Source organism: Pelodiscus sinensis, chromosome 6 (genome assembly GCF_052426305.1).
Source record: "Pelodiscus sinensis isolate ZL-2025 chromosome 6, ASM5242630v1, whole genome shotgun sequence".
Taxonomy (NCBI): domain Eukaryota; kingdom Metazoa; phylum Chordata; order Testudines; family Trionychidae; genus Pelodiscus; species Pelodiscus sinensis.
Window position 1 is genome coordinate 106,250,038 of NC_143057.1, and position 14,185 is coordinate 106,264,222.

At 43.0% G+C, this 14,185-nt stretch overlaps 1 protein-coding gene across 3 annotated transcripts in view; it reads left to right on the plus strand.

Moving 5' to 3' along the window:
* NUP155 (nucleoporin 155) overlaps nucleotides 1-14,185 on the plus strand; it is a 64,439-nt gene that overhangs the window by 25,833 nt on the left and 24,421 nt on the right. For all 3 annotated transcript variants that reach the window (XM_089779413.1, XM_006139464.5, XM_025179671.3), the window contains 6 exons: nucleotides 207-295; nucleotides 6,206-6,268; nucleotides 6,358-6,508; nucleotides 8,444-8,510; nucleotides 11,916-12,034; nucleotides 12,252-12,355. In XM_089779413.1, the coding sequence (XP_089635539.1) occupies nucleotides 207-295; nucleotides 6,206-6,268; nucleotides 6,358-6,508; nucleotides 8,444-8,510; nucleotides 11,916-12,034; nucleotides 12,252-12,355 (593 nt within the window). The remainder of the gene's footprint in view (nucleotides 1-206; nucleotides 296-6,205; nucleotides 6,269-6,357; nucleotides 6,509-8,443; nucleotides 8,511-11,915; nucleotides 12,035-12,251; nucleotides 12,356-14,185) is intronic.

A 14,185-nucleotide genomic window follows, 5' to 3' on the forward strand; every position in this document is an offset into this window, starting at 1 on the left:
TGTTCCGCTAACTTTTTGTTAATCAGTCTCCAAATTTGTTTGCACAAATACATTTTTTGAAATTTTTAAGTCAGTATTTTTAACTTAAATGAAAAATTGCATTATTTCCTGTTTGTTTAATCCACATTTAAAAAATAAGGCCTGATAATTAGATGACTTATATATGTGATATGCAAGGAAGTTAGTCTTTCTCTGGCATACCTTAGGTATGGTGGAGAAGCACAGATGCGATTTCCATCAGCTTTACCTCCTCCGAGCAATGTAGGACCAATTTTGGGATCTCCTGTTCCTGCTAGTGAGTAGCAAACATTTCGTTAATTTTTTCTTCTGAATTTTTTGTTGCATTTTCATAACTTCTTGACCCTTTTTTATTTATATGGAGTATTTTCTTTCTTTTCATTCACTGCTTCAAGCAATAAATTGTAATTACTAGCAATACATCTGCTGATTATCAGGGTTGGGTTTTTCTGTTACTTTTGTTTTGAATTATTTTGGATTTAATGGTTCACACTCATATGCTGCAAAACATATAGAGAAGTTCTGAAGATGCTGTCATTATATAAAGGAAATAGTCCTCCTTCCATAGTGCGAAAAGTCACCTTGGCAGCCAAAAAGCAATTTATCAACACTATATTGCAGAGTATCTTCTCACTTTTGTCATTCTCATACATTCACAGGCACTGCAGGTCTATGTGTTTGTGGAAGAAGGGAGAAATGAGAAGGAAAATAAGTTAATTGTTAGGATTTTTGTTGCTGTTTTCCCCTTCCTAAATCCCTGCCCCAACATGCAGTTCTTGTTCAGTGTTCAGTTCTGTTACCTGGCCTGCCCTAATCCCAATTGAACTTTTAATATATGCTTATTAGAGTGAAGGTCTCTCTGTATTATTCAGATGCAATTATGAGTAGAGGTTCTGGAACAGTTTTTATAGCGGGGGTGCTGAGAGTCATTAAACCAAACTGTAAACATTGAAAAGACTTCATGTCAAGAGATGTGGCAGGCCTCCTGATTCTAGGACATATGGTTATAGGATGAGCAGATTTTATGCAGACATCTTCAAAGAAATAACATAAGAATGGCCAGACTGGGTCAGACCAAAGGTCCATCCAACCCAGTATCCTGTCTTCAGATAGTGGCCAATGCCAGGTGCCCCAGAGGGAGTGAACCAAACAGGTAATGATCAAGCGATCTCTCTCCTGCCATCCATCTCCACCCTCCGCCAAACAGAGGCTAGGGACACCACTCCTTACCCATCCTGGCTAATATCCATTAATGGACTTAACCTCCATTAATTTATCTAGTTCTCTTTTAAACCCTGTTATAGTCCTAGCCTTCACAACCTCCTCAGGCAAGGAGTTCCAAAGGTTGAATCTTTGTGTGTAAAGAACTTCCTTATATTCATTTTAAACCTGTTGCCCATTAATTTCATTTGGTGGCCCTTAGTTCTTATATTATGGGAACAAGTAAATAACTTTTCCTTATTCACTTTCTCCACACCGCTCATGATTTAATATACCTCTATCATATCCTCCCTTAGGCTACATCTAGACTACAAGCCTACAAAGATTCTTTCAAAAAAGCCTCTTTCGAAAGAGAGATTCTAGACTACAAGCAGATTTTTCAAAAAAGCGAGCCACTTTTTCGAAAGAGAGTCTAGACGCTTTCTTTTGAAAAAGCACAGTTTGCATTCAATAGCACCATTTTTTTTAAAGAATACTTTTGAAAAAAGGCGTTATTCCTCGTAGAATGAGTGTAGGGAATAATTCTGGACACACTGGGTGCAGGTGAAAACAAGCAGAGGATTTATTGGTTCACACAGCTGGTGGAGTACCCACCAGGAGTTAACCTGGTGAGCAGTAGCTAAATCAAAACATACATTAGATTATATAGGCAGCCAATGGGCAAAGGGGAAGTGATTTGATATGTCTAGCTGCGGAAATGAGATGAGCACATAAGCCAATGAACTATTAAGGTTACACCAGATCCCCGCTCATCACCAATTAAACATGTTATCACTAATACAAATAATTATTTATAACAAGCTAAATAAGCCAGCATAAACAAAGGCATGTTGATGGTCATTTTGTTGGCCGGAAATATAATACGTCTACTGTGGGGGTGAGATTGCCTGGGGTCGGCACAGCCTTTGGGGTCCAAGCTTATTTTCTAGGAATAAAGCAGACAGTGAAAAACAATCCCGCATGGTTGTTCAGTTGTTTGGTACCGACCTCATCAAAGTGAGGCCCTTTTGGAATGTGTTTTCCAGGGGAACCAGGGTTATGGTAGCTACTGTCTGTGTGCTTCCCAGGCCTAGGCTAATGATTTAGGATATGAGTTCTCAGCAAGATACCATGGACTGCCTCAATTTACCCCTACAATGAGGTTTACTGCGATTGAAAAAACTGCTGCGTTCTTTCGATTTACTTTCAACAGAACGCGGCTGCAGTCTAGACGCAGGTGAAGTTTTTTCAAAAAAAGGCTACTTTTTTTCAAAAAAACCCTGTAGTCTAGACACACCCTTAAGTCTACTCTTTTCCATGATGAAAAGTCCTAGTTTCTTTAATCTCTCCTCATATGGGACCCATTCCAAACCCATAATCATTTTAGTTGCCCTTCTCCGAAGATCTTGGTCTTAACCCACAATGCCCCTTTTGTCCAGTCATAACCAGTATCTACATATGAAGTCCCTCATGGTTAATTGTGTTTAGCAAGAAACTCTGCAGAAACTATTAAACTAACTGTTAAAAATGATTTACAAAAGTTAGATGTCTTTAAGTCACCAGCACCTGATTAAATGCAGAATATTCAGTGACCAGATTGAGGAGGTTTCTGAGCCCTTAGCTATTATCTTTGAAAAGTCATGGAAGGCAAGAGAGATTCCAGAAGACTGGAAAAGGACAAATAAAAGCTTATCTATAAAAAGGGAAATAAGGACAATCCAGGAAACAACCAACTAGTCAGCTTACCTTCTTTGCCAGGAAAGATAATGGAGAAAATAATTAAGGACTCCATCTGGAAAATAATAAGGTGATAAGTAACAGTATGGATTTGTAAAGAATAAATCATGTAAAACTAATCTGATAGCTTTCTTTGGTAGAATAGTGTTATGACTGAGGGGGAAATGGTAGATGCAGTATACTTCAGTAAAGAATTTGATACAGTCTTGCATAACATTATCATAAATTAACTAGGGAAATATAACCTAGTTGGGGCTCCTGTAAGGTAGGTGCATAACTGGTTGGATAACTGTTCTCAAAGAGTAGTTATCGATGGTTAACAGTCATGGTGGAAGGGCAGAACAAGTGGGGTTCCACAGGGATCAGTTTTGAGAATGGTTCTGTTCAATATCTTCATTAACGATTTACATGGTGGCATAGAAAGTATGCTTATAAAGCATACCAAGCTGGGAAGGTTTGCAAGTGCTTTGAAGGATAGGATCATAATTCAAAATGATCTGGACAAACTGGAGAAATAGTCTCAGGTAAATAGGATGAAATTGAATAAGGACAAATGCAAAGTACTTCACTTAGAAAGAAAAAATCAGTTTCACATGTACAGAATGGGAAATGACTGCCTAGCAAGGAGTACTACAAAAAGGGACCTAGGTTTCATAGTGAACGATAGCTAAATATGAATTAACAGTTTGACACTGTTGCAGAACAAGCAAACATGATTCTGGGATGCTTTAACAGGAGTGTTGTGAGCAACACACAAGAAGTCATTCTTCCACTCTACTTTGCGCTGATTACACCTCAACTGAAGTATTGTGTCCAGTTCTGGGTACCGCATTTCAGGAAAGATTTGGAGAAGGTCCAGAGATGAACAACAAAGAGAATTTAAGGTCTAGGAAAACATGAGCTATGAGGGAAGAGTGAAAGGACTGGGTTTGTTCACTTTGGAAAAGAAAAGACTGAGAAGAGATGTGATAGCAGTTTTCAAGTATCTAAAAGGATGTTACAAGAGGGAATGAAAAAAATATTCTCCTTAACCTCTGATGTTAGGTCAAGAAGCAATGGGTTTAAATTGCTGCAAGGGAGGGCAATGCTGGACATTAGGAAAGACTTCTTAACTGTCAGGGAGGTTAAGCATGGGAATAAATTGCTTAGGGAGGTTGTGGTATCTCCATCATTGCTTAAAACATTTACAAAAAAATTCTTAAAATATTTACTAAGGTGTTGTGCCCCCTGCTCACTGCGCTCACCAGCCCTCCTCTCACTGGCATTAGGTAACTCAGGCTCTCCCTCCGGCCACAGGAGATGGCCAGCCTGTGGTCATACCAACCCAAATCCCTTCTAGCTCCCCTGCCACGCCATCTCAGGCTACCTTCTCCCTCCTCCACCCCGCCATCTCAGACCTCTTCTCCCTCCCCCTCAAACCAGAGCCCTTTCACCCTCCGCCAGCCCGGGCCCTTTGTTTCCCCCCCGATCCTAACCCTAGTGGCTGTGGATGTACAGAGGTATCTTGCCCGCCCTGCATGGGGCACAGTGAGGTGCAGGTAGTGCCGTGTGTACACGGTGCTCCAGGACACTGCAGCCTGCTGAGGTGGGAAAAGCAGCAGCGTGGGGGGGGCCACTTTCCTAATCTCTCCCCCATGCAGTGCTGCTCACTCCCCCAGCCCTGCCTGCAGAGCCCAGAGCTACCTGTCCACCCACTGGAAGCAAAAGGAAAGAAGCAGAGAGGTCAGTGTGGCAGCTTCCCGGGTGGCTTGGGCAGCCGTGGTAAGTGCAGCCACTCGGGAAGGGGGGTGAGTCTTTGCAGCAGCAGCTGGACTCCAGGTGGTCAGGCACCGCGCTTCTCTTCAAGAGCCTAGTGGCTGGGGAGCCCTCAAGAGCTCACTGCTGGCACATAAGCCTGGCAGGGAATCCCGCTGCTAGTACCTGTCCCCAGGCTGCTGTCCCAAGCACTGTACCCTCTCCCTGCCCCTGGGCTGACATGGCTGCGATTTGGGGTCTTCCAGCTACTGTGCCTTGTTTCTTCATATTGAAAGCCCAGTGGAGTGTGGGTGGAGGAAGGGGAATAGGAACTTGGTTTAAAATAGCAATTCCAAGTGGTGAGGGTAAGCAAAGAGGTTGGGCTCAAGGTGGGAGGGGAGAGTGCGAGGGAGCAGGTGCGACTCAGTGTTACATGATGACATCACTCTGTCCCGCAGGAAACGTATTTTTAATATATAGAGAGATAAGAATGTTAAAGTTGCAAAGTCAAAGCCAGCACAACCTTAATTTGGCACCTTATGAATATGCCTTATGACACAATCTTTGATCACATGATAATTGACTAAGTACTCTGCAGTACCATGTCTCATTCAGTGTAGATGAACGTGCGTTAGGAATTAATCAGTGTTGTATAGTGGAAGAGGCTGTTTTTTGTAGTTATCCAACCTCATTTATTGAAGTTGAGAGGTGTGTGGTGTTGAGGCAGGAGAGGATGGTCTCATGATTAAGACAGTTGAATGTGACTCTGGATAATTTAATTCTACTCCTGCCATAGATGTGTTCTGTATGTTGCTGGGTAAGGATTATAAACCAAAATTTTTTCCGGTGGCCATTGCATATTTCTCATTTTTTGGATACTTAACTTGAGGTACATGATTTGGAGAAGAGATGACTGTTCATAGCTGCAACTGATGTCCATGAAAGCTCGAATCTGAAAGTACAGAGTATTACATGTATTCTCAAATGGTCAGGCCCTGGGTGTTGCAAATTGGACACCTAAAAATAGTTGACACATTTGACAATTTTGTCTATAATCTCTGGCCTCAGTTCCCATATGTAAAACCGGGATAATACAACCTCAACTTGGCTTTTGTTGTATATTGTGAAGAGTTCACAAAGATAACAGCATTCGAAAGCCCACAAGGAAATGTTAACTCTGTGTTTGGTGCCAACTTTGGGTGGCGTGCAGTAAGTGAAACATGGGACCACATTAAATGATTAGAATTTAAAAAAAATTAAGTAGCTGCCTATTCAGTGAGCACTGACCATTCTGTGCACCAAGGGAAGCAAGGTTCCTATGCAAAATTTGTGATCATATAATTAAAGTTTATGGTAATGGATATGTACAAGGGTGTCAAATTAGGTTGCATAAGGTAAACTTATTTCGCATCTTTCTTAACTTCTGAATATTTGACTTGGCAACTTCATCATTCGTTTCAAATCATGGGATTTTGTTGTTTTTGATACAATAAATTATATATTTTTTTCACTGTAGATTCCCCTATGACTGTTGGCAGTCACTATCCTAATCCAAGCTTTTTGACAACACCAGCACAAGGTTTGTTTTCATTTTTTGTCACATTAACAATTAGATTACGTATTTATATCAACAGTAGTTTGAGTAATCTGTATATGTCCCTGTCCTAGGTTTGCAGCCTCCTAGTATGTCAACCCCACTGTATGCTGCAGGCAGTTCAATATCTCAGGCTGGCGCATCAATAAGTGGTATGATGGGCCCAGAGATAGTGTTTTCAGGAAAGCACAACGGCATCTGCATATACTTCTCTCGAATTATAGGGTAAGTTGTTTATGTAAAAGATGTTTTGTTACATAACAGTAGTTCATAACATAGTTTTTCTATCCATTAATGGAGTGATATTTGCTTTTGATATTGTACTTACTGTAGTTTAATAATTAAAAAGTATGTATTTGTGGCTAATCTAGGTACATTCTAGTGGACCGGTGTAATCAATCTGACATGCTGTCTTCTTTTTACAAGTGTGTAATTAGCCATTGTAGCAAATGTGCAAAATGACCAATCTGTTGGTCTTCTTTCCTTTCTCAGACCCAATAACACCCAGGTTATCCCACAGAAAGCATGTCATCACACATAATATAAATAGATCAGGTAAAGAGAGAGTAAACCACAGCGATTTTTTTTTCACTCTTTCTCCCTTACTGCTCCATGTGTTTCCTATTCATATGGTATCTGTTACCTCATTCCCTTTACAGACCTACTAATAATGCATTCCGTGGATGCCCTGGACAGTAGGTCTGCTTAGGCCCTGACCCTTCAATTGGCTTCCTACAAGCACACACCTGCAAGCTAATTTCTTAAGATCTAGTCCTGTGAGGTGCTCTTTGCTTTCAGTTCCTATTCAGGTCTATAGGAAACAAGAATGCCCATCATCTCACAGTTCTGAGCCCCTAGATTGTAGCTTTCTTGGTTAAGGAATTAAAAAAATGTCCTGTTCTAAGCAAGCTGCTAGTGTATACCAATAATAAATAATAGTAGTTCAGGCAGTCCCCGAGTTACGTGGATCCGACTTATGTCGAATCCGCAGTTACGAACGGGTATTTTTTCGCCCCGGAGGACTGGAGCGGCGGGACGCCTGGTCCCGCCGCCCGCCTCCTCCGGGGCGAGAAAAGCTGCTCCCCGTCTCCCTGGTCTGCTGGGGGAGCCAGCAGACCAGGGAGACGGGGAGCAAAGCGGCGGAGGACCCGGGGCCTTACCCGCGGCCGCTTCCAGATCAGCTGGAAGCGCCGCGGGTCCGGCTGGGTCCTCCGCCGCTTTGCTCCCCGTCTCCCTGGTCTGTTGGGGGGGACGCAGCTAGTGCCCCCCCCCCCCCCCAGCAGATCAGGGAGACGTGGAGCAAAGCCCGGGGCCTGTGGTCGAGCAGGTGGGGCGCTGCCGGTTGGTCCCGCAGCACCGCTCCTTGGCGCTACTGGACCAACCTGGCAGCACCCCAGCTGCTCTGCCCCAGGAGTCCTGATTCAGCCGCTGCTGATCAGTTTCAGCTGTGGCTGAATCAGGACGCCTGGGGCAGAGCAGCTGGGGTGCTGCTGGGTTGCTCCAGTAGCGCCGAGGAGCGGCCGCGCTACTGGACCAACCCAGCAGCACCCGAGCTGCTCTGCCCCAGGCGTCCCCAAGTTAGCCGCTGCTGAAACTGACCAGCGGCTGACTACAGGAAGCCCGAGGCAGAGTTGCTCTGCCCCGGGCTTCCTGGAGTCAGCTGCTGATCAGTTTCAGCAGCAGCTGACTTGGGGACGCCAGGGGTTCTTAAGTTGAATCTGTATGCAAGTCAGAACTGGTGTCCAGATTCAGCCGCTGTTGAAACTGATCAGTTTCAGCCGCGGCTGAATCTGGATGCCAGTTCCGACTTACATACAGATTCAACTTAAGAACAAACCTACAGTCCCTACCTTGTACGTAACCCAGGGACTGCCTGTACTGGCCTCTAGTATGCTAGACAATAACACCACAGAAATGGGGATTTTAATTATAGTTTATACTTACCTCATTTTGAAAGGTACAGTGCTTATGCTCATGATTTTTTTTTTAATGAATGATGACGCTGAGTTTTATAGGCTGGATTGAGGGTTTTGGGAGTGTTTAATTCATAAGCATTGGAAATTTCTACTAAGAAATGGTTTAGAAAAGAAACTTTTGTTAAGGCTAATAGCATTTTTGTTAATTTATTTGGTGTTTAACATGCTATTGCCTGTATTTCAGGAATATTTGGGATGGCAGTATTGTTGTTGAGAGAATTTTCAAGAGTGGGAACCGAGAAGTTTTTGCAGTAAGTTGGGAAATTATTTGGGTTTTTCATTTTTAATCTTCTGTAAAGACTTTATTTATTTCCAGCACTTTTACAAGTCCTCTCATATCAGTGACATTGTATTGGGATACTTGTGGTATTTTAGCATACTTATTTTTTATTGTATTTAATTGTTCTCTATGGGAACACTGGGAATGGGATGTAAACTCTTTCACATCTAAGTTACTAGTTTGCTTTACCTGAATTAGTAGTGCTTAAAAATTACCAGCTGGTATGTTGGTGATTGTGTGAAATACAATGGTTTTCTTAGTCTTCCAGTACATGTTATTTCATAATAAAACCCAAACTATAATTTAGTGCATCCTGTTTCCTTTGCTGACAGCCTCAGCAGAATAGCTGAGTAGAAATTGCTCTAAACCAGTGGTTGTCAAAGTGATGTCCACAGACCACTAGTGATCTATGGCCACCTCCCAGGTGGTCTGCAGCTCGAGCTCAGTCCCCCTCCCCCACACATCAGGGAGCCCTCGCTGCTGCTGCAGCCTTCATGGTTGCCACGCAGCCACGAGGCTGCAGCATCAGCTCTGGCTTCCCACTTGAAGGGTGGGGACTGGTGGTGGTGAAGAAAGCCCTGACTTGAGAGGAAGAGGGGTATGCAGAGAAGCATGGCTGCCAGGCAGTGGGGGTGGGCTGGGGATTTCTCACTGCTTCTTTGTCCCCTCCCACTGGAAAAGTGAGAGTGGGTTACATGGGGATTTCAGGGCGACTGCACTTCCTAGTGCGGAGTCTCTATGTTGCTGCTCAGCCAGGGCTTGTCCCAGTTTTCCTGGGAGCTGCTGGAATTGCCACTCTTCCCAGGCACCCCAGCAGACCCCAATGCTTCCTGCACCCCGATGGGACAACTCACTTAACCCCCCCACCATCCCACACAAAGGCAGGAGCTCCAGGAACACAGGGCTTTCTGTCAGGATGGCTTAAGAGTGTAGAGATCTGGGTCCTGCCGGTGTTTGCACAGACCCTGCCCACTCTGCCCCTGCATGGAAGACATACAGGAGGGAGCCAGGCTGTGTCTGCCAGGCACAAGAACGTGGACAGGGCAAAGGATCTTCGTGAGTGAGGGGGTTTATCTGTCGGGGCTCCTCAGTAGGTAAGTGATATAGTTGTGGGGATCTCTATGTGAAGTGTGGGGGCTCCTGCATCCACTATTGCTCCTGCACCCTCCCTCCTGGCCACGCGCTACACTTCCCTTGCTCTTGCTCCCTCTCCGCTGGACAGACACCTTACTTCCAGCCTGCTTCTGCAACTCTACCTCCCACCCAGACCTTGCACCCTCACAGAATCCTGCACTTCACCTCCTGCCCAGATCCTGTACCCCAATCCGTATCCCACTCTCTGGCAGCTTTGTGTCACTGAACCCCTCATTTTTCTCCCCGCCCCAGAACCTAGGGGATCCACTAAATCCTGAACCCCAGAAAATTAAACCTGGCCTATGGTAAGCCTCAGTCCTTTCTCTCCCTTCCCCTCGCCCCGTGGGCCTGGAGCACCAAGAAGTGAGATGTCTCAGTTGGGAGCCACATCAGTGAGGGTTGGGGTTTTTGTTGGACATAAATTAATATTTTACTTTATTTAAAATGAAGTTTAATAAACTAACATGAGAAAGTTAAAACACTTAATCTGTTTAATAATTTAAATTAAATTATACTTCCTAGTTGCAGCACTAGCAATGGCTTGGGGGTAATTATGTAATTAATGGTGAGTTTCCATTAGCAACTGGTGGTCTGCGGAAAGGTTTATATTGAGCCAGGTGGTCCATGGGCCAAAAAGTTTGAGAAACACTGCTCTAAACTGTTGTGCAGCATCTTAGTTTGTGACAGCGTGAGTCAACAGAAGAACTCTGCATCTCTATACATACCTTTGCAAGCTACCTCTGTTTTTACTTTTCCAAATCGGAGTGTTTCATTTCCCAGAGGTGTCAGCTGGCACTGAAGTTCTCTTTAAAAATGCAAAGAAAATTATATATAATATGCATACAAATGTTTTAATAAACAAAAATATTCATAATCTTTGATATTCTTGTCCTGAGCTTCTGCTGACCCTATATAGCAAAATATGTAATGGATTTCTGAGTGGATAAACTTCTAAGCACTAGGCTAATGCATCCTCATCTTATTAATTAGAATCTAGGTTGGGCTGTGGTGTTTAGGTGGTAAATAATAGTTAAGGCTATGATTTTAGCAAGGACATTTTTGTAAATTTCATGTAAGAGGTATGTCCGCAAGGAGAAGGAGAAATTTATGGAAAGGTCATCAGTAACGTAGTTTGTGCTTCATCAGCGTACATAAGGGCTTGTAAGTAGTAAAAGCAAGCATTCCCTGTCCTAGGCATTACAGTCTGGCATACGTGGTTGAAGTGCCACTTACATGTTCTCCCCTCATCTCCAGCTACAGAGGAACATATACATCAGACTTGCATGGCATTGCGACTATTGTGGTGGGCAAGCAGGGAGCCAACTATGGATGCTGCAAAGACTGCAGAAAACAAGAATAATCATCCTGGAATTCCTGCTGCCACTACCTTGTTTTCCCTCCCTACTCTCCCCTTCCCTTCACCCAGGTTCTTATTCTTCTTGCTAGTAAGCCCAAGGTCCTCGGGTAATTAATCCATCCCTGACACAGCTGACCCCCAGTGCCAAGAGGAGCTGCCACCACAGTTCTGGCAGGTAAAAGTCCAGCCGCCAGAATGTAACACAACACAGAAGGTATCAGAGGAGTAGCCGTGTTAGTCTGAATCTGTAAAAGCGGCAAGGAGTCCTGTGGCACCTTATAGACTAACTGAAGTGTTGGAGCATAAGCTTTCGTGGGCAAATGTATGCATCTGACGAAGTGGGTCTTTGCCCACGAAAGCTTATGCTCCAACACTTCAGTTAGTCTATAAGGTGCCACAGGACTCCTCGCCGCTACAACACAGAAGGGGACTCAGCCAGGATGATGCAGGGTGAGAGCCGGTGCCAGGTAGCCAGACTGTGGTGTGCTCCTTTTCGGCTGTGGTGCGCTCCTTTCCAGAGTTCCCTGTTTAAAAAAGAGAGGAGGAGGGAGGAGATGATAATGTTCCTGCCTGCCTGGTCCAGTATCTAGTACCTTTAGAGCCAGGCCCAACATCATATGGCAGGAGCTATTGCTGTAGGGTGAGTGCAAGATGGGCTTTTTACAGACTTCATTCAGATTCATGATTAATGTGAACACCATTACCTCTATGCTAAAATCATTGCCTTAATGGTAGTGCATTGACTTCACATAGTTACTTCAGCTACCTTTTGATAATATTGTGTTAGTGCTGTTTATTCTTTAGTTATCATTTCATATCTCTCTGCTGAAAATTTAAAGTGCTCAGAGATTTTAAATGAAAAGAAGCTTCCTCCTTCTCTTGCAGATTGAAAGCAGTGTTCCATCGCACATGCTAGAATCTGTGCTACATGAACTTAAAGGTTTACAGGAATTTCTGGATAGAAATTCACAGTTCTCAACAGTAGGAGCTCTTGGAAACCCAAGGTAGGTTTGAATATGCTTGATTTATAAAGGAAATAGAAATACTACTCTTTGAAAACTATTCCAAATAGTTGCAAAAGTGTTACTTATTTTGCCTTAAAGTGTTAATATTTTCTCTCATACAACATACCTACTTGAACTCTCAAATTCAGTTTAGTTTATTTAAAAAAAAAGTTCAGGGTTTGCACTAATAGCATCTTAATTTATTTTGGAATTGCAGTTTTAGCACCCCAGCTAACCTGCAGCAGAGGTTACTAGGATTCATGCGTCCTGATGGTGGAAGTTCTCAGCAAGTGCAACAAGAACTTCAGAGGAAGTTTCATGGTAAGAAAAGTACTCTTGAACAATGAGTGCATCCAAATGCTAAATGTGCTCAGCTGTTCCATTAGGAGCCTGAATAAAAATGCATTAGGTTGTGTGAGTAAACTCTACTTAGACATTAGAACTGTACCAAAAACAGTATAGCATCAGTTCACATTTTTCTCTTTGTTTCTGATAAGATTATAATATTTTGTCAGTACCAACACTGCATTTATTTCTATGCGGAAATTAGGGTAGCCATTTCTATATGGGTGCTTTGGGGCTGAGCATGTGCCCAACATGAACCCCAAATGTAGATATAGGAAAACTTGATGGTCTTGTTGCTTTGAACTTGATGGATGGCATCACTCATCACAGAGTATAATTTTACATACAACAGTTCTGTTGTATGTAAAATAAATATCAAATTATTAAGGGCAGTAGCATCTAGCTGTCAGAGGTATAGAAAAGCACAGGTCACATTTCAGTTTTTAAACTGCTTTTGCTTTCTTCTTTACGAAGAATTAAGTCAAAATATTGTGTAGTTGTATGTTTTCTCAGTCATATTTCTTACACTTAGAACACTGGAATAAAATAAAAGCTAGACCATTGTCTGAACTCTGTTTTTTGTTTTGTTTTTTCGTTTTTAAAAAAGGCTTAGGATGATCCTGGAAACTATAGTGAAGAACAGAATTACCAGATATACAGATGATCACGATATATTGGGGAAGAGTTAATATAAATTTTGTTAAGGGAAATCATGCCTTATCCATCTGTTATAATTCTTTGAGGGTGTCAGCAGGCATGTGGACAAGCATGATCCAAGTGATGATAATGTACTTGGAGTTTTAGAAAGTCTTTAACAAGGTTCCACATCAAAGGGAATTAATCAATGTAAGGAGTCATGGGATAACCAAGAAGGTCCTTTCATTGATCACTAACTGATTAAAAAATGGGGGAAATGATAGGAGTAAATGATAATTTTTCACCGTGAAGAGAAATAAATAGGGTACCCAAGACATGAGAAGTAATTCTTCTGCTGCACTTCATGCTGATTAAGCCTTAGCTGGAGTATTGTGTCCAGTTCTGGACCCCACATTTTAGAAAAGATGTGGTAAATTGGAGAAAATCAGGAGGAGAAAAACAAAAATGATTTTAAGGTTTAGAAAATATGATCTGTGAAGGAAAACTGGAAGAAATGAGTTTATGTAGTTAGGAAAAGAGAAGTTTTCAAAAATATAAAAGGTTGTTACAAGGAGGAAGGAAAAAAATATTCTCCTTGTCCTCTGATGGTAGGACAAGAAACAATGGGCTTAAATAGTAGCAGAGGCGGTTTAGGTTAGACAATAGGAAAATTGGACATTAGGAGAAACTTCCTGTCACATTGGTTAAGCACTGGAATAAATTGCCTAGGAAGGGTGTGGAATCTCCATCATTGGAGATTTTTAAGAGCACGTTAGACTCCTGCTAGGGATGATCTAGATCAGGGCTACTCAATACATGACACGTTTGTTTGTGGCCCGTGGTGTGGTTTGGGTTTACGCAGGGCTCAGGACATGGCCTGCGGGTGAGATCCTTTGAACATGGCCTCCACTGGAAACACGCTCCACAGTGGCAAGGTGTCTCTCAGGCAGGGTGAGCATTGAAAGACCCAAGCGGACTGGCTGGCTAGAACAGAGGGTATAGGGTGTTGGCATTTCTAGTCCTCAGGGAGGAGGTGCCAGGAGTGCCTGGGCATTGTGGGAAGTGCTGACTGCTTAGTCTTGTGGGCAGAGCCTGAGAAGTGCTGACTGGCTCACACTGGCCACGTTTGGATGCAGCGCCTGTGGCTTAAGGCTTAATCTTTGTATTCAT